Raw genomic sequence first — 24,486 nt, 5'->3', positions numbered from 1 at the left:
GTTTTGCTCAACTACACATCTGATGCACACTCGGCACTGCTACATCAGATGTAGCAATCTGATGTAGCAGAGCCGAGGGTGCACTAGAACCCCTGTGCAAACTCAGTTCACGCTAATAGAATGCATTGGCCAGCGCTGATTGGCCAATGCATTCTATTAGCCCGATGAAGTAGAGCTGAATGTGTGTGCTAAGCACACACATTCAGCACTGCTTCATCAAGCCAATACAATGCATTAGCCAGTGCTGATTGGCCAGAGTACGGAATTCGGCCAATCAGCGCTGGCCAATGCATTCTATTAGCCCGATGAAGTAGAGCTGAATGTGTGTGCTAAGCACACACATTCAGCACTGCTTCATCAAGCCAATACAATGCATTAGCCAGTGCTGATTGGCCAGAGTACGGAATTCGGCCAATCAGCGCTGGCCAATGCATTCTATTAGCCCGATGAAGTAGAGCTGAATGTGTGTGCTAAGCACACACATTCAGCACTGCTTCATCAAGCCAATACAATGCATTAGCCAGTGCTGATTGGCCAGAGTACGGAATTCGGCCAATCAGCGCTGGCTCTGCTGGAGGAGGCGGAGTCTAAGGTCGCTCCACACCAGTCTCCATTCAGGTCCGACCTTAGACTCCGCCTCCTCCGGCAGAGCCAGCGCTGATTGGCCGAAGGCTGGCCAATGCATTCCTATGCGAATGCAGACTTAGCAGTGCTGAGTCAGTTTTGCTCAACTACACATCTGATGCACACTCGGCACTGCTACATCAGATGTAGCAATCTGATGTAGCAGAGCCGAGGGTGCACTAGAACCCCTGTGCAAACTCAGTTCACGCTAATAGAATGCATTGGCCAGCGCTGATTGGCCAATGCATTCTATTAGCCCGATGAAGTAGAGCTGAATGTGTGTGCTAAGCACACACATTCAGCACTGCTTCATCAAGCCAATACAATGCATTAGCCAGTGCTGATTGGCCAGAGTACGGAATTCGGCCAATCAGCGCTGGCCAATGCATTCTATTAGCCCGATGAAGTAGAGCTGAATGTGTGTGCTAAGCACACACATTCAGCACTGCTTCATCAAGCCAATACAATGCATTAGCCAGTGCTGATTGGCCAGAGTACGGAATTCGGCCAATCAGCGCTGGCTCTGCTGGAGGAGGCGGAGTCTAAGGTCGCTCCACACCAGTCTCCATTCAGGTCCGACCTTAGACTCCGCCTCCTCCGGCAGAGCCAGCGCTGATTGGCCGAAGGCTGGCCAATGCATTCCTATGCGAATGCAGACTTAGCAGTGCTGAGTCAGTTTTGCTCAACTACACATCTGATGCACACTCGGCACTGCTACATCAGATGTAGCAATCTGATGTAGCAGAGCCGAGGGTGCACTAGAACCCCTGTGCAAACTCAGTTCACGCTAATAGAATGCATTGGCCAGCGCTGATTGGCCAATGCATTCTATTAGCCCGATGAAGTAGAGCTGAATGTGTGTGCTAAGCACACACATTCAGCACTGCTTCATCAAGCCAATACAATGCATTAGCCAGTGCTGATTGGCCAGAGTACGGAATTCGGCCAATCAGCGCTGGCCAATGCATTCTATTAGCCCGATGAAGTAGAGCTGAATGTGTGTGCTAAGCACACACATTCAGCTCTACTTCATCGGGCTAATAGAATGCATTGGCCAGCGCTGATTGGCCAGAGTACGGAACTCGACCAATCAGCGCTGGCTCTGCTGGAGGAGGCGGAGTCTAAGGTCGGACCTGAATGGAGACTGGTGTGGAGCGATCTTAGACTCCGCCTCCTCCAGCAGAGCCAGCGCTGATTGGCCGAATTCCGTACTCTGGCCAATCAGCACTGGCTAATGCATTGTATTGGCGTGATGAAGCAGTGCTGAATGTGTGTGCTTAGCACACACATTCAGCTCTACTTCATCGGGCTAATAGAATGCATTGGCCAGCGCTGATTGGCCGAATTCCGTACTCTGGCCAATCAGTGCTGGCCAATGCATTCTATTAGCTTGATGAAGCAGAGTGTGCACAAGGGTTCAAGCGCACCCTCGGCTCTGATGTAGGAGAGCCGAGGGTGCACTTGAACCCTTGTGCACCCTCAGCTCTGCTACATCAGAGCCGAGGGTGCGCTTGAACCCTTGTGCACACTCTGCTTCATCAAGCTAATAGAATGCATTGGCCAGCGCTGATTGGCCAATGTATTCTATTAGCCTGATGAAGTAGAGCTGAATGTGTGTGCTAAGCACACACATTCAGCTCTACTTCATCGGGCTAATAGAATGCATTGGCCAGCGCTGATTGGCCAGAGTACGGAACTCGACCAATCAGCGCTGGCTCTGCTGGAGGAGGCGGAGTCTAAGATCGCTCCACACCAGTCTCCATTCAGGTCCGACCTTAGACTCCGCCTCCTCCAGCAGAGCCAGCGCTGATTGGCCGAATTCCGTACTCTGGCCAATCAGCACTGGCTAATGCATTGTATTGGCTTGATGAAGCAGTGCTGAATGTGTGTGCTTAGCACACACATTCAGCTCTACTTCATCGGGCTAATAGAATGCATTGGCCAATCAGCGCTGGCCAATGCATTCTATTAGCGTGAACTGAGTTTGCACAGGGGTTCTAGTGCACCCTCGGCTCTGCTACATCAGATTGCTACATCTGATGTAGCAGTGCCGAGTGTGCATCAGATGTGTAGTTGAGCAAAACTGACTCAGCACTGCTAAGTATGCATTCGCATAGGAATGCATTGGCCAGCCTTCGGCCAATCAGCGCTGGCTCTGCCGGAGGAGGCGGAGTCTAAGGTCGGACCTGAATGGAGACTGGTGTGGAGCGACCTTAGACTCCGCCTCCTCCAGCAGAGCCAGCGCTGATTGGCCGAATTCCGTACTCTGGCCAATCAGCACTGGCTAATGCATTGTATTGGCTTGATGAAGCAGTGCTGAATGTGTGTGCTTAGCACACACATTCAGCTCTACTTCATCGGGCTAATAGAATGCATTGGCCAATCAGCGCTGGCCAATGCATTCTATTAGCGTGAACTGAGTTTGCACAGGGGTTCTAGTGCACCCTCGGCTCTGCTACATCAGATTGCTACATCTGATGTAGCAGTGCCGAGTGTGCATCAGATGTGTAGTTGAGCAAAACTGACTCAGCACTGCTAAGTCTCTGCATTCGCATAGGAATGCATTGGCCAGCCTTCGGCCAATCAGCGCTGGCTCTGCCGGAGGAGGCGGAGTCTAAGGTCGGACCTGAATGGAGACTGGTGTGGAGCGATCTTAGACTCCGCCTCCTCCAGCAGAGCCAGCGCTGATTGGTCGAGTTCCGTACTCTGGCCAATCAGCGCTGGCCAATGCATTCTATTAGCCCGATGAAGTAGAGCTGAATGTGTGTGCTTAGCACACACATTCAGCTCTACTTCATCAGGCTAATAGAATACATTGGCCAATCAGCGCTGGCCAATGCATTCTATTAGCTTGATGAAGCAGAGTGTGCACAAGGGTTCAAGCGCACCCTCGGCTCTGATGTAGCAGAGCTGAGGGTGCACAAGGGTTCAAGTGCACCCTCGGCTCTCCTACATCAGAGCCGAGGGTGCGCTTGAACCCTTGTGCAGCCTCGGCTCTGCTACATCAGAGCCGAGGGTGCGCTTGAACCCTTGTGCACACTCTGCTTCATCAAGCTAATAGAATGCATTGGCCAGCACTGATTGGCCAGAGTACGGAATTCGGCCAATCAGCGCTGGCCAATGCATCCCTATGGGAAAAAGTTTATCTCACAAAAATCACAATTACACACCCGATAGAGCCCCAAAAAGTTATTTTTAATAACATTCCCCCCTAAATAAAGGTTATCCCTAGCTATCCCTGCCTGTACAGCTATCCCTGTCTCATAGTCACAAAGTTCACATTCTCATATGACCCGGATTTGAAATCCACTATTCGTCTAAAATGGAGGTCACCTGATTTCGGCAGCCAATGACTTTTTCCAATTTTTTTCAATGCCCCCAGTGTCGTAGTTCCTGTCCCACCTCCCCTGCGCTGTTATTGGTGCAAAAAAGGCGCCAGGGAAGGTGGGAGGGGAATCGAATTTTGGCGCACTTTACCACGTGGTGTTCGATTCGATTCGAACATGGCGAACACCCTGATATCCGATCGAACATGTGTTCGATAGAACACTGTTCGCTCATCTCTAACTGTGATAAATCTGGTTCATTTTTAGATTATCTAGTCTTAAAGATAACTTTACTGCAATCTCTGTATGTCAGAATAAGGTAATGGGATTTTATTTATCCTGAGATTGAGTATCAATACAACATTAAACTAGGCATGAAAATATTCCCAATTTGATTGATAAATTTAATGTCTTCGCAGTAGTCAAGGTCTAAATTTAGTTTAGTTACTGCTGTTATTAAAGTTTGTACGACAATACAGCCAGCACCCGCCACTAACAGCAGCAATCGGTGCCTACTCCGATCACAGCTGATAACTCTTTAGATGCCGTGGTCACATGGTACATCATCATCTAAACTGGCACCAGTGGCGCTATTTTTCACCAATCACTGCCCTCTTGAACGTCATCAGAGAGCAGCGATCTGTTGCCATGACAACTGGGAGGCTTGTCATAACATTAGCTCAATTGCATGCTGCCAGAGGCAGTGTGTGATAGAAGTGAAGGCATTTTGCTATTCACTGCAATACATTAATATTGCAGTGAATCACATGAGCGATCAGACCCCATAGGTTTGGGGGTCTAATCATAAAAGTAAAAAAAAAAAAGAAAAAAAAGTTTTTAAAAGTCTTAAAAATAATAATAATAAAAAAAAATGTTCAAATCACTCCCCTTTCCCTAGATAAGATATAAAAGCAAAACAAAAAAGTAAACATAAACAATTTAGGTCTCCCCATGCTCCAAAATTCCCAAACTATTAATATATTTATCCCATACGGTGAACGGCATAGTAGCGAAAAAAATTAAAATAGCCAAATATTGTTTTTTTTCAACACTTTGCCTCCTATAAAAAAATTGAATAAAAAGTGATGAAAACATCAGATCTTTCCCCAAATGATATCAGTAAAAATGTTATCTTGTCCTTCATAAAAAGATGCCGCACCCAGCTCCATACCCCTAAATATGAAGCATATGGAACATGCGGACAGAAAAGTAGTTCACAATCTACTTTCCTGTCTGCATGACTCAAGCGGAGACCAAGACCATTATAGTGCTTTCACTGTACACCGCTTACCAATGCGTTTGGTAATCTGTTCGGGGGATGTAAATCAGCTAAATTTATACAATCTGAAAATCTAGAAAAGCAAAGTTTATTAAACTCTATAATACATTAAAAGTAGGAATCATCTAGCATTTCCAACAGCTGAGGAATAATTGGGAAAAAATATGTTCATCTCACTCACTAACCCCGATAAGCTTTTCTGCACTTAGAAAGAAAAAGCGGGATGAAGGATATTGGGTTAGCAAATTTAACATTTCTATCACTTTAGTCTACAGTTTCCATTTTAAGGCAACATATAAACCAAGTTAAGACAGCTGCTGTTTTAAGTATGTAGAATTTTAGTGACAGAATAAAAGTTTAAAAGATCAAAAAAAGCAATAACTAACAATTGCTAAGAAAACTTTTGAGGGTGGGCATGTGTTTTCAGTTTTAATATACAGTACATATTGCACAATATATTTCTGAAGAGATAATAAATAGAGATGAGCGAACACTAAAGTGTCCGAGGTTTGAAATCCGATTCGAACAGCCGCACACTGTTCGGCTGTTCGAACGGATTTCGAACCCCATTATAGTCTATGGGGGGAAATGCTCGTTTCAGGGGTACGCAACATTTGATAAAATCATACTTACCAAGTCCACGAGTGACAGGCGGGCTGCATTCTGCTTGAAGTCTTCTCCCGGCACAGGGTCCCTGCGTCCTCTTCCGGGTGGAATTCACTCTGCCAAGGCATCCGGCCTAGGCAGAGCCGACTGAGCATGCGCGTGCGGCTCTGCCCAGGCCTGACGCCTGAGCAGAGCCGACTGCGCATGCGTGTGTATGCGCGAACATGCCCGCGCATGCGCAGTCGGCTCTGCCTAGGCCATATGCCTAGGCAGAGTGAATTCCACCCAGAAGAAGATGCGGGGACGCAGCGCGGAGAAGACTTTGGAAAGGTAAGTTAAGAACCAGCGTTGATTGGCAGAATGTATAGCATTCTGCCAATCAACGCTGGTTCTGCATCGAACATTAAACTTCGAACAGCTAGTAGTGTTCGATCGAGTACGAGTATTTCAAATACCGTAGAATTCGATCGAGCACCTACTCGATCGAACACTACTCGCTCATCTCTAATAATAAATATATGTCTATGCATATATAACTATTTGCATTGATATATTTTTGTTATTTCTTTTAAATTAGGTCAAATAGGTGGATTTACCCTTTAAACACAAGATCCCCATCTAAATATTATGTAATAAAGATCTTTTAGTTGGCGTAATTGGCAGTGAAACTATGGAAAATAAATGATCCTACTAATATTATAAATGTGAAAGTTTAGATGTTTGTGTGTTTGTTACTCTTTCATGCAAAAACAGCTGAACGGATTTGGATAAAATTTGGCCCATAGATAGACTGTAGCATTGATTAACACATAGATTACTTTTTATCCTGGTAAATGACATGGCTTCACACCTGTCATGAATTTATGTTCATATACAATATTAAACTTATCTTGGCTGCAGCTTATCTCACTTAATTGGAGATTGCTGATAAAGCCAGGTCTGTTATCTCTCTATGTAAATACTCAGCTAACCCTCAGTCCATTGTGTACATGCATTTGCATATTATCTGATCTGCTCCAGGCAGTGCTGACACAGTGGATGGGAAAACATGTTTAATCCAAACTGGCAGTTTGCCAATTTTAAACATGGCTGGAAAAAGAAAATCAAATTTGCCACAAAATTCTAAAACAACCAGACCTATAAGGGTAGCCAGAAGTCACAGACTTCTCCTCAAGCGGAGCTGCGAGGGATCATCGAAGCCAACAACACACTCATTATATGGCATCCCAGCGAGTTGCTGAGCTGCTGGAACAATCACAGGCATGGCACAAGGAACCAGTTCAGCAGGAGGACAGCTTGAGAGCTACCGAAGTACTGGAGCAGGCGAACTATCAATGGCAGCAATTTGCTGAATATAGGTGGATCATCGACGCCAACAACTGGCAGACGAAGTCGTAGGCAGAGGCTAGTATGTTATAAATATTTGTCATTTTCCATAAACACTAAGTGACTCTCCATACATTCCAAATGTAGCTTTTATATGTCTTTATAGTGCTGTTTTTGAAGTTGGCTTGTACTCTAGTAAATTATTTCATTTCATTCCTGAGCATGTTGGTATACAGGAATTCTACTAAAAAGGAATTCACTCAAAATGGTATTGAAAGGGATAAAGGAATGCTTCAACCACTTTGTTATTGTCACTGAGATGAATCTTGCCCTGTAAATAGTACTTTCTTTCTACAACCTGGAACCTGATCACAATTTTTGATCCAATGACACAGAGTCAGACACTTATGCCGACTCATAGAACACTTCAATGTAAACCTATAATTAAGTATCTTATTGTTAATCTCAGCCATCTTCAATAGCACTACAAATAGAGAAGGATTACTTTTTAGACCAATGTTGTATCATACTGGCAAAATTCTTCAGGCCATTTGTGTCCCGATGACCTGTGTTATTGTAATCCAATAGCTTTATTCTACTGTTAGATGGGAGAGAGAACAAGATATATTAAATCCTCTTTGATACCACTGAACAGGTACAGCTGTTTTACTGCACTTTGGTATTATACTAGGTGTCTGAGCATAATGCTGAGAGAAAATGTACAAGACTACAAGGATTAGCTTTTCTGATTTTAATGAAGGTGTTTTCCAGAAGCTGACAGCAGATGAAGGCCAATTTCTCATCTGCTGGGATTTGACCAGACGCCAAGCCTTAACACAAAGTCTTGGCAGTCTCATCATTCCTATTTATTGATATAAAGTTTGCTTGTTAAATCATGTTCATTTGTCCTGAATTACAAATCTCACTATTGTTTGATTGTCTAAACTCCGGGTTTGTAACCTCTTAGCACTACTCAGTTAGAAGCGCACAACTGTATACAATACTTCATTAATCCACCTGGTTCCAAAGCTCACAATGCTGCATGAAGAAGTATGTTTGCCTATACATATATATGCCTATAAGTTTGGATGCAGGAGCAAACTACAAACATGGACCATGGAGCAACCTGTGGACCCAAATAGGATACCACTTTGTGATAACTTAACAAGAAATTCTCTTTTTTTTAAAATCTACTTAACTTGCAACAATCATATCTGGGCATGTCCAGTCAAAAGGATAGATAAGGAAAACAGTCTGTATCCTCTAACCTCAAGTTTGCTAATAAATACAAAACAATGGAATGGCCTCTTAAACAATGGTAATAGTTTGCAGTGCACTGAAGATACAGAAATAAATGGACTGTCAGCCATACTGAACCTATCACTACCTGCATTCTAAGATGATATTATTTAAGAAAAAATATCTTTGTGCCATCTCAGCGACTGTTTCATGTTGCTAGTCAATTAGCAGATGCTATAGTATTTCATCTCAGAAGTTTATCCCAGACTGTGTTGTTCTGATTTACTCCTTTGCTGCATGTACCATGTCATAAGCTCAATTAATATGCAGTCTGAACCTGTAAAGGAATTGCTAGTTGTGCAATTCACTAGCACTGCTGCTGGAACAATAGAAGAAGGGGAAGACAGACAGTGAGCCCTAAACTCGTCCCAGCGCCAGTGCCTACCTAATTGCCACAACTGTCCTAATGACAGGAGCAACCGGGTGGCGATCCCTTCTCTGAGATAAGTGTCACACAGAACAAGATAGGACAAAATAACATAGAAGCAAAGTGAGCAAGCAACGGTCAAGACCAGAGAGAAAAAGCAGTACAAAATTGCAATCCAAAAGAGTAGTCACAAGGAAAACCAAAGGTCAGAGGTCAGTGGTATAATAAAAAGAGAAAGTAGGAAGCTATCAAGGACAAAGTCACAGGACAGAGTCAAAATAGTCAGCAAATCTATGTGGGTTGATGATCTGTATATAGAAAGTCCAGGACCTGCTCCAGACTTGATTGGTAGACAGGCTGCCAATCACACAGGCAAGGCTAAGATTAACTATTTAATGAACAGAGTGAAACAAGGTGCAGGAGATGGGTGTGGTGTTAACTCAATTACAGAGGAGCGGCAAGAAAGCAGTGTTCACACAGAGCAGCAAAAACCTCTAAGCAAAGAAACAAACCAAGTACACCTCCTGCACCACAGTGTGTGAGTGGAGGGTGGCACAGAGACCTGAACAGGCAGAGACGTTACAGAATCATCATGAATACTTGGAAATTTTGTCTTTGTCTTACTAAAACAATTCTTCACCTAATCCATACCACAAACATCTTCCATGCAACTACAAACCTACTTGTGTTTCCAGTTTTTACCCACCTGGATAGGTCTCTGTCCTATTCCCCGGGGAAACTGCATAGGAGATGGCTTACCGGTGGTCAGTTTTAACACCTATTCATTTGAATGGGTTTTTAAAGCAAACTGCCGGTGTCCATCTGCAGCCTCTCTTCGGCGAAACCATTTTTTTTTGGACAGACACAAAGTCCTGCATGTCTGACGGGACACGAGCACAAAAGTGAACACCCCCCTCAGTGTGAAATGAAAAGTGTTTCTACATTTTGGAAAAGGAACACCACATCTAAAAACATTATATTTTCTCCTGTTCAGGTATAAACTTTACCTGACTAACAATGATGAATCTGTGTGGATAACCTAGTATTATTTTCAGAATATGTTTTTATCTGTTTGCTAAAGGACATGTACTACAGTGTTACAGTTTTTTAATGCTGGACTTACTATAGTTATTCCTACATAGTACTACAATTATGAGGAATACATTGCATGGGAACCTTTTCTACAGCTATAAAAAGAGGTGACTAGTAGGGCCATAAATATACCAAACTATTACTCACTTCTCCCCAGGCCCCCATCTTCAGTAGCAACTATGTTTGTCTCTATACAGATCCCTAGACTGTTTGTGTCAGGTGAATGCTATAGCCAATCCCAGTCCTTAGCGGTGACCTCTTTACAAACGGCAGGTCATACCAGTCACATGCTGTTTGTGAAGAGGTCACTGCTGACGTCAGCTGAGGCACTATCAAATAATAAAATATCATTTGGATCAGCGCCGCACCTCCCATGAGGCGACCTGAAGCGAGCGCTTCAGGCGGCACTATGCCAGGTCCCCAGGGAGGACGGCATTTTTGCTTCCCTAAGCCAGTCCAGGACAAGCTGTCCTGGACTGGCTTATCACCGAGCGGTGGTTTGGGGAGGCCACTGGAGCAGCGCTGCTCCAGCAGCCTCCCCTCACGCTCAGGCAGAGAGCAGGCAGTCTCCGGGCCTGCAAAAAGTAAAGAATATCCAGCGTCTCCAGAAAGTAAAAATTAACTTTTATTTCCGCATTAAAAAAATATAAGCATCACAGGTAAGTACACCCAGCGTAGAGAGATTGTTTAAGCTACGCGTTTCAGAACCTTGCTGGTTCCTTCATCATGGCTTACTGCTAGCTTACACACAAGTTCCTTATAAAACAGTCAAAAATACAGACCCCTCCCCTAAAACATATATTAACTCTATATGGTAAGTATACCTTTAACCTGCATTATCATATATTAAACTTTTATTTTATAATCACTCGTCTCAGTTTTAAGTACTCGTAACTCATCACACTTTTATAATTTCAATTCATTTATATATGCAAACATCTAGTATTAAATATATTATCACTATGATCATATATGGTTTATCCTTTTAACTATTTACCTGATCTTGTAGCATAGATCATTCTATGTCCATATTCACATTACCCTAGAATTGTCGGCCTGCTCCAGGCCGCAGCATATTCACTCATTCTCCATTTTAGATTTAGATCATGTGTTTTCATTAACCACACCTACTATCACGTGATCAGAGGGACTCACACATCTCCAGGTCTTGTAGCATAGACCATTCTATGTCCATATTCACATTACCCTGGAATTGTCGGCCTGCTTCAGGCCGCAGCATATTCACTTGTTCTCCATTTTAGATTTAGATCATGTGTTTTCATTAACCACACCTACTATCACGTGATCAGAGGGACTCACACATCTCCAGGTCTTGTAGCATAGCCCATTCTATGTCCATATTCACATTACCCTGGAATTGTCGGCCTGCTTCAGGCCGCAGCATATTCACTTGTCACTAGTCTCCGGGCCTACTCTCTGCCGGCGAACGGCGCTAAGCCCTGCCCCCTTCACTCGGCCACGCCCCCAACCGCCCCGTCCACGCCCCCGCTCCGCCCCCTCCTCCCGGCGGGGGGGGGGGCGGCTTTCTGCAGTTAGCCTCGGGGGGCGAAAGGAGCAGGCTCGCCCCTGATTTGGACAACCCCTTTAAATGTAGTGTACAGTACTGTGCAAAAGACAGATGTGGTAAATAATGCAAAGTAAGAATTCTATAAAAAATAGAAATATTAATATTTTTTTTTTCAATTAACAAACCACAAAATATATAAGTAATAAAAGTGAAGTCTAAATCATATCATTATTTGGTGAGACCACTGTTTGGAGGAAGAATCCTGGAGGGGATGATATGATCCTTACAGAACCCTGATCTCAACCTCATCGAGTCTGGGATTATATGAAGAGACAGAAGGATTTGAGCAAATTTACATCCATAGAAAATCTGGGATTAGTTCTCCAAGAGGTTTGGCACAACCTCCCTACCAAGTTCCTTAAAACTTTGAGTAAATGTACCTAGAAGATTTGATGATGTTTTGAAGGCAAAGGGTGATCACACCAAATATTGATGTGAATATTGATTTAGAAGGAGTTTACCACCATCACAATGACTACTGGACCACTTATATGTAAGGGAATGACTGGCATAGTTAACATACCATTTTTTGGACTTTCTCAAATTGTAATTTTTTTCAATAGCAAGATTATAGTTTGACACAAAAAAAAACATTATGTTCACTACTTCTCAATTATGCTAAGGACTAATTGTTCTCTATTAGAGATGAGCGAACAGTAAAATATTCGAGATTCGATATTCGTTTCGAGTAGTCCCTCAATATTCGACTACTCGAATTGAATATCGAACCCTATTATAGTCTATGGGGGGAAATGCTCATTTCAGGGGTAGGCAACATTCGATCAAATTATACTTACCAAGTCCACGAGTGAGGGTCGGGCTGGATCCTCCAAGAAGTCTTCTCCGTGCATCGTTCCCGTGGCATCTTCCGGCTCTGAATTCACCCTGCCAGGCATCGGGCCTGGGCAGAGCCGACTGCGCATGTCCGCACTACAAGCGGGCATGCACAGTCGGCTCTGCCCAGACCCGATGCTTGGCAGGGTGAATTCAGAGCCGGAAGACGCCGCGGGGAAGTTGCATGGAGAAGACTTCTAAAGGTAGGAGAAGAGCTAGCATTGATTGGCCGACTGTATAGCATTCGGCCAATCAATGCTGGTTCTGCATCGAACTTTTCCATTCGAATAGTGAGTGGTACTCGATCGAGTACGAGTATTTCGAATACCGTAGTATTCGATCGAATACCTACTCGATCGAATACTACTCGCTCATCTCTATTCTCTATCTGTTGTTCAAGAAGTTTTGGAGCTATTCTTAATTTTAATAAACTAATCATTGGTTATATTGATAAACTAACATTTCTTTAAATGCATCTGTTAAAAGGTATGATTTATTCTACAGTAATAAATTCTGTAGAACTTGATATTATATTTATCCCTTTGTCACGTTACCAGTGTTACGGAAGCAGGAGTCCAATAGTTAGGTAAGGCAGGGAACAGCACACAGATTGGTCACGGGGCCACCGCAGTAGTAGTCTGGGAACAGATACGTAAAGACCAAGTAGAAGTAGAATCCCAGGAGCTGAAGTAAAGCTACAGTGAGCTTGCAGTCAACCAAGGGAAGTTCCAAAGAACTAAAGAAGATTACCGTCAAGGAGATCTCCTGGGTGTACAGCCTGTATTCAGATACAGATTCATATATACATAGGCAGTCCAATCAGGGTTAACTCAGGGCGGGTTCTAATCAGTAGAAACAGATGATGAGCCTCACGAGTAGGTTCAACACACAGACAACAAGCTGAATAGCTTGGCAAGCAAGGAGACACAGAGCAAAGCACCAGGACTTTGGTTCAAATCCTGACACCCTTGCTGTAATGTGTTACCCTATGACTACACTGACAGACCCCAGAGGTACATGAAATGCTGCCTTCGAGTACCTCTCCATTGTGTCTCTCCATAGGTGTTAAGATCAAGTGAAATGGGAATATGTCCATTATATCTGCTAAATGATTATTCAATACAGAATATTTATTTTGCAGAAAGAGTTTTAATTGCTTAAACATTGTGCATTTTCATGTAATTCTGTATTATTTAACATAGAATATTCATATTTACTTTGGATGAGGATAGCGGTAGAGATAATTTGAGCATGCAGAATCGGGGGAGGAAGAAATGGATAAGTTGATTGGACTGAACACAGAGTCTATAATAATCATAAGTATATTTACAGATGTTTCCTGGATCTTCATAAATCTTGGTAAATTGGTTAATTTATCTCATCCCCATATGCCTTTCTAATCATAAGACTTCTGTTTTATGAAGTTACTTATTCAAGCTACTCAGAGGGGACGGACATGTCTTCATTCGTTTTTGCTATGGGAGAGCATCATTACACATTTGATACTGTTTATATATAGGAAATAAAATCGAAGTCCTATCAACATTCACATTCCTTAAGTACAGGAGTAACTTTTATACTTACAATTATGGCAGGTAGCACCTGTATACCCAGTTCCTTCACAGTTACAAGTTATGGTGTCCCACGTTTGAGTGCACTTGCCTCTGTGTTCACAATTATTAGGGACACATCTGTCAAAGAAAATAGATAAAATTGAATGAAATTAAGATAAATAAGACATAAATTAGTATTTTGTGTGACCAGATTTCAAGCTGCCCGTACACTATATGAGAGCAAATACCTTTGGCAGTTTATATACCCAGTAGTAATTAATCCTCATTAGCACAAACAGATCGTAATGAAATGTGACGGTATATGCCAATTGCACAAAAAGGTGAGGCATGGCAAGACTAATAACAGCCATCTTAATTCGAGAAGCACATCAGGGCACAGGCTGATGGGCTAGATTAGCTTCTCCAAACTCCGTAATTGGCAGAAACACAAGCGCAGACATTAGAAAAGAACAAGAAGAGACATGTTTGTGAACCTTTACTGTTCAATGGTTGGGCCCCAGACTTGTAACATATCAGGCAAGTTTAACAGCGTACAGAGAGATTGCAATGATTTTCAGAGGCTACTTCTCATCAGTAAAAGGGTAATGAGGTGGCTGTGTGCCTGCTGGCTTTATCAGAAAATAATCAACCTGCATTGCAAAGCATGGGCATTCGACTAAGGAAAAACGGCATTAAATAGCAAATCTTATAACAGAAGTTGGAATGATTCAATCTTTGATACTTTCTTCCTTTTCAAGTTCATTCACGCCAGCCGCAGGCGCGGGCTCCTCGTAGAGAATTAAAGAATGAAAATAACTGAGCTACAAACAGGAGAGAGAAGCTGGCCGGATATCAAGAGATTACTATTAATAATGATGGCGAGTCTTAAGAGGGGACTAGATACAATATTCTTTATACCAGGACCTGTCCATATACAACAGCAATATTTATGATTTTTCTTAGCTTTTTATTCACAGAGAAGGATTATGTAAATATTTTATTTCAGTTTAATAAGTTAGATGTAAGTAAGTTTAATATAAAAGACATTTCTATTGGAGATATACACCTTCACCTGTTTTGTCAGCAGACTGGCAGTTGCAATGAATGGTAGAGATGAGCGAACACTAAAATGTTCAAGGTTCGAAATCCGATTCGAACAGCCGCACACTGTTCAACTGTTCGAATGGGTTTCGAACCCCATTATAGTCTATGGGGGGGAAATGCTCGTTTCAGGGGTACACAACATTCGATCAAATTCTACTTACCAAGTTCCTGAGTGAGGGTCGGGCTGGATTCTTCTCCCTGTGCAGCGTCCCCGCGTCCTCTTCCGGCCTTGAATTCACTCTGCTAGGCATCGGGCCTAGGCAGAGCCGACTGCGCATGCCCACGCCCGTGCGGAGACATGCGCAGTCGGCTCTGCCCAGGCCCGATGCCTAAGCAGAGTGACTGCAGAGTCGGAAGAGGACGCGGGGACGCTGCGCAGAGAGAAGACTTCTAAAGGTAAGAGAAGAACCAGCGTTGATTGGCCAACTGTATAGCATTCTGCCAATCAACACTGGTTCTGCATCGAATCTTAACTTCGAACAGCTAGTAGTATTCGATTGAGTACGAGTATTCCGAATACCATAGTATTCCATCAAACACCTACTCGATCGAGTACTACTCGCTCATCTCTAATGAATGGGAATTAATAGATGGAGAATTTTCTTAGACTATTATAGTCTCCAGTCTTTAGTCGGTTTATATAAATGTTGTTTATTTAAATGTTATTGTTTTAAGTTCATTGGTGTGAAGATTGTAATTCTGGTGGAGGACATTATTACAGAGATTTACTAAAGATTGCAGCCTCACATTTTATTGCATTCTTTAAACCTCTGCAATGTTAATATCTCTTTCATATTTGTCAAGAATACCTATTTGTCACGATCACTAGAAATTCCATGCGTTCCATCACATTTTATTAATTTTTATATGATCTCATTATGAAATTTAGATAATATCTATAATTTATGTATTCAAGTGAGATATGTTATATAATTCCATACAACAGCCAGCATTCATATCCAAAATGAATATAGGTTTTTCGGAGATAACACTATGTCATAGTAGGTACACTAAGGCTTTGATATGTAATTGATTATGAATTACTAAGCATGAATTAAATCTTAGAATTAATTATGAAAGTATAAATAGCAACCAAATGACAAAATGTATACTATATATTTAATCCTTAAATGCTACATTCTATATCTAGTGGTTTTGTGCTCGATATCTTTGCTACAATATTTCGATTCCCCATACGTAACTTGATAGTTGTTAACTAGACCAGAACAATGGGAAGACTCCCAAAATAAAGGGTGACCACCCAGAATCTTAGACTTGGTTCACATCTGCGTTCAGTATTAGTCCGCCTAGACACCCCCTGAAAGGAATACTGATCACATTAAAAAGCGGTGAATAATGAAAACACACGGACCCCATAGACTATAATGGGGTCCGTGTGTTTTCCACATAGTGTGTCCGCAAGAGTCATGCCAAGAGAAAAGTAGTTCAAGAACTACTTTCCTCTATACCTGACTTAAGCGGACACCATGCGGAAAACACAAGGACCCCATTATAGTCTATGAGGTCCATGTGTTTCCATTGCTCACCGCTATTTAATGTGTTCGGTATTCCATTCAGGGGGCTCCAAGTGAACTTTCCGAACGCAATACCGAACGCAGATGTGAACCAAGCCTAAGAAGAGATAACAAATCTCCTGCATTAGCTAGGCTAATGTCCTGTACATAACACAAAAAGGGGTATAGTCTGCGTATTTTCTTACAAAAAGGGGGCATGGTGCATCCCAAAATAGGGTGTGGTGATGCAGAGGCACAAATTAAACTTTTGGCTGGTTGCATGGGAACAGTTAGCTCTCCATATTCCACAGGGAGTTATTGCTCTCTAAGTGTCCCCACACACTATAATGGCCTCCACATGGCCATTATAAACAAGACATGGAGGCTCTAAACAAGACATAATGTACCCATGCAAACCAGGGGAGAACAGACAACTCCATGCAGATGTTGCTTTTGGTCAAATTTGAACCCCAGAGCTGCAAGGTAACACTGCTAACTAGAGATGAGCGAACAGTGTTCTATCGAACACATGTTCGATCGGATATCAGGGTGTTCGCCATGTTCGAATCGAATCGAACACCACGTGGTAAAGTGCGCCAAAATTCGATTCCCCTCCCACCTTCCCTGGCGCCTTTTTTGCACCAATAACAGCGCAGGGGAGGTGGGACAGGAACTACGACACTGGGGGCATTGAAAAAAATTGGAAAAAGTCATTGGCTGCCGAAATCAGGTGACCTCCATTTTAGACGAATAGTGGATTTCAAATCCGGGTCATATGAGAATGTGAACTTTGTGACTATGAGACAGGGATAGCTGTACAGGCAGGGATAGCTAGGGATAACCTTTATTTAGGGGGGAATGTTATTAAAAATAACTTTTTGGGGCTCTATCGGGTGTGTAATTGTGATTTTTGTGAGATAAACTTTTTCCCATAGGGATGCATTGGCCAGCGCTGATTGGCCGAATTCCGTACTCTGGCCAATCAGTGCTGGCCAATGCATTCTATTAGCTTGATGAAGCAGAGTGTGCACAAGGGTTCAAGCGCACCCTCGGCTCTGATGTAGCAGAGCCGAGGCTGCACAAGGGTTCAAGCGCACCCTCGGCTCTGATGTAGGAGAGCCGAGGGTGCACTTGAACCCTTGTGCAGCCTCAGCTCTGCTACATCAGAGCCGAGGGTGCGCTTGAACCCTTGTGCACACTCTGCTTCATCAAGCTAATAGAATGCATTGGCCAGCGCTGATTGGCCAATGTATTCTATTAGCCTGATGAAGTAGAGCTGAATGTGTGTGCTAAGCACACACATTCAGCTCTACTTCATCGGGCTAATAGAATGCATTGGCCAGCGCTGATTGGCCAGAGTACGGAACTCGACCAATCAGCGCTGGCTCTGCTGGAGGAGGCGGAGTCTAAGATCGCTCCACACCAGTCTCCATTCAGGTCCGACCTTAGACTCCGCCTCCTCCGGCAGAGCCAGCGCTGATTGGCCGAAGGCTGGCCAATGCATTCCTATGCGAATGCAGAGACTTAGCAGTGCTGAGTCAGTTTTGCTCAACTACACATCTGATGCACACTCGGCACTGCTACATCAGATGTAGCAATCTGATGTAGCAGAGCCGAGGGTGCACTAGAACCCCTGTGCAAACTCAGTTCACGCTAATAGAATGCATTGGCCAGCGCTGATTGGCCAATGCATTCTATTAGCCCGATGAAGTAGAGCTGAATGTGTGTGCTAAGCACACACATTCAGCACTGCTTCATCACGCCAATACAATGCATTAGCCAGTGCTGATTGGCCAGAGTACGGAATTCGGCCAATCAGCGCTGGCTCTGCTGGAGGAGGCGGAGTCTAAGGTCGGACCTGAATGGAGACTGGTGTGGAGCGATCTTAGACTCCGCCTCCTCCAGCAGAGCCAGCGCTGATTGGTCGAGTTCCGTACTCTGGCCAATCAGCGCTGGCCAATGCATTCTATTAGCCCGATGAAGTAGAGCTGAATGTGTGTGCTTAGCACACACATTCAGCTCTACTTCATCAGGCTAATAGAATACATTGGCCAATCAGCGCTGGCCAATGCATTCTATTAGCTTGATGAAGCAGAGTGTGCACAAGGGTTCAAGCGCACCCTCGGCTCTGATGTAGCAGAGCCGAGGCTGCACAAGGGTTCAAGTGCACCCTCGGCTCTCCTACATCAGAGCCGAGGGTGCGCTTGAACCCTTGTGCAGCCTCGGCTCTGCTACATCAGAGCCGAGGGTGCGCTTGAACCCTTGTGCACACTCTGCTTCATCAAGCTAATAGAATGCATTGGCCAGCACTGATTGGCCAGAGTACGGAATTCGGCCAATCAGCGCTGGCCAATGCATTCTATTAGCCCGATGAAGTAGAGCTGAATGTGTGTGCTAAGCACACACATTCAGCACTGCTTCATCACGCCAATACAATGCATTAGCCAGTGCTGATTGGCCAGAGTACGGAATTCGGCCAATCAGCGCTGGCTCTGCTGGAGGAGGCGGAGTCTAAGATCGCTCCACACCAGTCTCCATTCAGGTCCGACCTTAGACTCCGCCTCCTCCAGCAGAGCCAGCGCTGATTGGCCGAATTCCGTACTCTGGCCAATCAGCACTGGCTAATGCATTGTATTGGCTTGATGAAGCAGTGCTGAATGTGTGTGCTTAGCACACACATTCAGCTCTACTTCATCGGGCTAATAGAATGCATTGGCCAGCGCTGATTGGCCGAATTCCGTACTCTGGCCAATCAGCACTGGCTAATGCATTGTATTGGCTTGATGAAGCAGTGCTGAATGTGTGTGCTTAGCACACACATTCAGCTCTACTTCATCGGGCTAATAGAATGCATTGGCCAATCAGCGCTGGCCAATGCATTCTATTAGCGTGAACTGAGTTTGCACAGGGGTTCTAGTGCACCCTCGGCTCTGCTACATCAGATTGCTACATCTGATGTAGCAGTGCCGAGTGTGCATCAGATGTGTAGTTGAGCAAAACTGACTCAGCACTGCTAAGTCTGCATTCGCATAGGAATGCATTGGCCAGCCTTCGGCCAATCAGCGCTGGCTCTGCCGGAGGAGGCGGAGTCTAAGGTCGGACCTGAATGGAGACTGGTGTGGAGCTATCTTAGACTCCGCCTCCTCCAGCAGAGCCAGCGCTGATTGGTCGAGTTCCGTACTCTGGCCAATCAGCACTGGCCAATGCATTTCTATGGGGAAAAGTTAGCTTGCGAAAATCGCAAACTGACAGGGATTTCCATGAAATAAAGTGACTTTTATGCCCCCAGACATGCTTCCCCTGCTGTCCCAGTGTCATTCCAGGGTGTTGGTATCATTTCCTGGGGTGTCATAGTGGACTTGGTGACCCTCCAGACACGAATTTGGGTTTCCCCCTTAACGAGTTTATGTTCCCCATAGACTATAATGGGGTTCGAAACCCATTCGAACACTCGAACAGTGAGCGGCTGTTCGAATCGAATTTCGAACCTCGAACATTTTAGTGTTCGCTCATCTCTACTGCTAACCACTGAGCCAATGTGCTGCCTGAAGAAAGAAGAAGAAACTAAATGAATAAAAGACAATTTAAAGGAAGAACAAGAGGAAATAGCAGGAATTGAACACACATGCAAGGTGATGTTGATCGTAGCAGCCAATCAAATTCTAGCTTAATAATGTAATGACATCACCATCTCTCACCTGTACTAGTAACTGTATATAAGACCTCTGCATAGAAGCAGAAAGGCCTTGCATTTTGAGTATAATAGTTCTTCTCCTTTCATCTTACTGTCTGACATGGGGGAACCAGAGATACAATTAGATTTTCTGTTCTTAGACTTTTCTGAAGTGCAGCTTTTGTCTGGCTTTTTGCTATATAATTAGCTTTGGTTGGAGGCACAAAGCAGAGACCAAATCCAGTCATAGCAGGGAATATAGTATTCCTACAAATCTGCCTGTGGGAAACAAATATTTTTCAAAAACTATTTGATTGTATCCTGTATGGTTACTCTCCATGGCCCTGTTATTTTCTACATTAATCTGGAAAATCATCCATACCAGATATGGTCTAGATCAATCCACCATCACAAAGACACCAATGTATTTCTGTATTTTCTGTAAAATGGAACCAAACTAAGTTTTAATTTGTCTATAAACAATTACCTAATTAAAAGAACCTGTCATCAGTTTGTCCTTGGCAACTCACTTAGGGGGCATGCACACTACCGTTGGTGTCTGCTCAGCAGTGTCTGTGGCTATTGTCAGAACAAGATTTTAGCAACGGACACTAGCTGGTCTGTTTGCAATTTCCATTCATTTCAATGGAATTTTATCTGGTGGCCTTTAGTGTCTGTTTGTGTCCGTTTATGTCCTTTGGTGTCCGTTTTTTTGAAAAGTAGCCGTTATTTTTTTTTAACATTGAGGTCTATGGGCAACGGACATATAACGGACAGTAACGGATAGCAATCAGTTACTATACATTTGTGTCCGTTATGATAGATGTCTGTTTTTTTTTTTTTTTTTAAACGGACACTTTCTGAGTGTGAACCCTACCTTACACTCCGAGGTCATAGACCAAATATATTTCTTTGTCCCTCACTCTACCCTGATGTACACAAGGGTAAGCCGGCTAAGTCCTTATTGCTTGTGTAATACACATGAGATAAAACTTCGCATTGGTTCTGGGTTAATAAAGTACCCACACTTTTTTTCCCACTATTTTGGAGTGCTGCCTGATTTTTCTTTATCTATCTATCTATCTATCTATCTATCTATCTATCTATCTATCTATCTAATAATCAAAAAAGTCAGCACTCCAAAGTAGTGAAAAAGAATGGATGTGAAATTTATTCCAAGAACTACATTTTGGTCCTATCTATCTATCTATCTATCTATCTATCTATCTATCTATCTATCTATCTATCTATCTCATCTATCTCTATCTATCTATCATCTATGTATCCAAAGTACAGTAAACTAAATGCAAAGTTTAAGCAAACTTTTGAAGCGAACTGATTTTTACACTTTGCAGGTCAATCAGACCTCAGATAATCTTCTTATAACAAGTCAATGCCTAAATTGCTTTCCTGTTGAAATAAAATACCTTTGTTTAAACTCAGTGACATAAAAGTAAAAGCTTAGTTTTATTTCTTCCTATCTATCCTTAACCAATGTATCTTAAATGGAGTCTTCCAAAACCAGGTGAACTTGCCCTTTTTTCTCAAAGTACAATCTTCTTCCCTAGAAACAAAACTTTTATTTAAGATGATCTGCTCAGAGCACCTCCAGACCCACATGACTGTTGAGGCCCAATTCTAGGCCTCACTGGTCTGTGATGTAATTAAAGAGGTTCAGACACCCATACAGGAACATAGGAGAGTAGTATTGTCTTTTTTTGTTTGATCACCTTCTTTAGACCTCTGATCCTTACACTCTGGGGTCCGAAGAAACCATAGTGTATAATAATAGCTGTTTTATTTTGTACATGTTCAGCCCGAACGAAAGTGCCAGGCCAAACTTGCGAGACAATTCTTGTGAGGTTCATTTTCCAAATACTCTAAGTGCCACCCACTCCTGCCCACGCTCGCTTCCGATTCTTTTTCAGCCTCAGGAGGTTCCTGTAGCAGCCACTAAGACTGCTGTGGGGGTAATTCCGTCACTGCTGGGTGTAATATTACTCCTACACTGTGACATCACTAAAAACATTATCCCTGTACTGTGACATCACTGTGTGCTTTATCCTAGTACTGTAACATCACTGTGTGTATTATCCCTGTAACATCACATCACTGTGTGCATTATCCCTGTACTGTGACATCACTGTCTGTATTATCCCTATACTGGTGACATCACTGTGTGCATTTATCCCTGTACTGTAACATCACTGTGTATTATCACTGTAACTTCACATCACTGTGTGTATTTATCCCTGTACTGTAACATCACTGTGTGCATTTATCCCTGTACTGTAACATCACTGTGTGTATTTATCCCTGTACTGTAACATCACTGTGTGTATTTATCCCTGTACTGTAACATCACTGTGTGCATTATCCCTGTACTGTGACATCACTGTCTGTATTATCCCTATACTGGTGACATCACTGTGTGCATTTATCCCTGTACTGTAACATCACTGTGTATTATCACTGTAACTTCACATCACTGTGTGTATTTATCCCTGTACTGTAACATCACTGTGTGCATTTATCCCTGTACTGTAACATCACTGTGTGTATTTATCCCTGTACTGTAACATCACTGTGTGTATTTATCCCTGTACTGTAACATCACTGTGTGCATTTATCCCTGTACTGTAACATCACTGTGTGTATTATCACTGTAACATCACATCACTGTGTGCATTTATCCTTGTACTGTAACATCACTGTGTGCATTTATCCCTGTACTGTAACATCACTGTGTGTATTATCCCTGTACTGTGACATCACTGTGTGTATTTATCCCTGTACTGTGACTAGGGTTGAGCGATCGTGTTCGGAAAAGATCAGATTCCAATCGGCGATCGAGAAAATTTCATGATCGCGATCGGAATTCCGAACACAATCTTTTTAGGTGGGATCGAGATCGGTACTATTTCCCACAATGCTTTGCTTAGCCTTCACACTGAGTATACGCTCCGCTCATTCTGAGCGGAGCGTATACTCAGTGTGAAGCCTCCGCTGCGGTTACATAGGAATGAATGGAAGCAACCGGCACACAGCCTTAACCTCCTGCGCGCCGGCTTCCTCCATTCATTCTAATTGGAGACTAAACTAACATCTCTAGTAGCTACTTACCTCCAGAGATGGCTGCTCCGGTGCCCGGTGTTCTTCTTCGCCTCGCTGCTGCTCCACGCTGCGTTTCTCGTCTCGCTGCCTCCCAGGTTAGTGTTCAAAGAGCTAGGAGGCGGGGCTTGTGGCTTAGGAGAGTGTGGGCGGGTACAGGGCGGGGAAACATGACCACTAACCCACCCACACTCTCCTAACCTGGGAGGCAGGGGGCAGCGAGGCAAGAAGAGCGGCGTGGAGCGGCAGCAAGGCGAAGAAAAACACCGGAGCAGCCATCTCTGCAGGTAAGTGGACACCAGGGGGGACTAAGTAGCCAGAGGATTAAAAAAAAAAATCCTCTGGCTACTTAGTGATTCACTACACAGCGTGGATTCTAACAATTAAAGCATTCAATTGTTAGATTCCATGCTGTATAGTGAATAGGATTGCTTTTAAAATCCAATCTCCGATTAATAAAAAAAAATCCCATTGACTTGCATTGGGATCGGAATTGGGATCGAGATTGGGTTCGAATGAAAAATGATCGGAAATCGGATTTTAAAATCGATCCTGAAAAGTCAAGATCGGCTCAACCCTAACTGTGACGTCACTGTGTGTATTATCCCTGTACTGTGACATATCTGTTTGTATTTATCCCTGTACTGTGACATCACTCTGTGTATTTATCCCTGTACTGTGACGTCACTCTGTGTATTTATCCCTGTACTGAGATGTCACTGTATATTTATCCCTGTACTGTGACGTCACTTTGTGTATTATCACTGTAACGTCACATCACTGTGTGTATTTATCCCTATACTGTGACACCACTGTGTGTATTTATCTCTATACTGTGACATCACTCTGTGTATTTATCCCTGTACTGTGACGTCACTCTGTGTATTTATCCCTGTACTGAGATGTCACTGTATATTTATCCCTGTACTGTGACGTCACTTTGTGTATTATCACTGTAACGTCACATCACTGTGTGTATTTATCCCTGTACTGTGACATCACTGTGTGTATTTATCCCTGTATTGTGACGTCACTTTATGTATTTACCCCTGTACTGTGACATCACTGTGCGTATTACCCTCTGAATAAGGAAGACCAACATAATTAGAAGATTTTCATGTTCTGAAATTACTGTTGAAGGAGGTTAATATAAAATGTTTTCACGTTTTGCTATGGTTATGGTTGTAACA

General features: G+C 43.4%; 1 protein-coding gene across 1 annotated transcript in view; it reads right to left on the bottom strand.

The window, feature by feature from the left end:
* Positions 1 to 24,486, bottom strand: part of CNTNAP2 (contactin associated protein 2) — a 1,390,705-nt gene that overhangs the window by 435,016 nt on the left and 931,203 nt on the right. The window contains exon 11 of the mRNA XM_075271239.1: positions 13,926 to 14,032. Coding sequence (XP_075127340.1) covers positions 13,926 to 14,032 — 107 coding nt within the window. The remainder of the gene's footprint in view (positions 1 to 13,925; positions 14,033 to 24,486) is intronic.

This window comes from Leptodactylus fuscus, chromosome 4, assembly GCF_031893055.1.
Source record: "Leptodactylus fuscus isolate aLepFus1 chromosome 4, aLepFus1.hap2, whole genome shotgun sequence".
Taxonomy (NCBI): domain Eukaryota; kingdom Metazoa; phylum Chordata; class Amphibia; order Anura; family Leptodactylidae; genus Leptodactylus; species Leptodactylus fuscus.
This window is presented reverse-complemented; position numbering and strand designations above follow the sequence as displayed.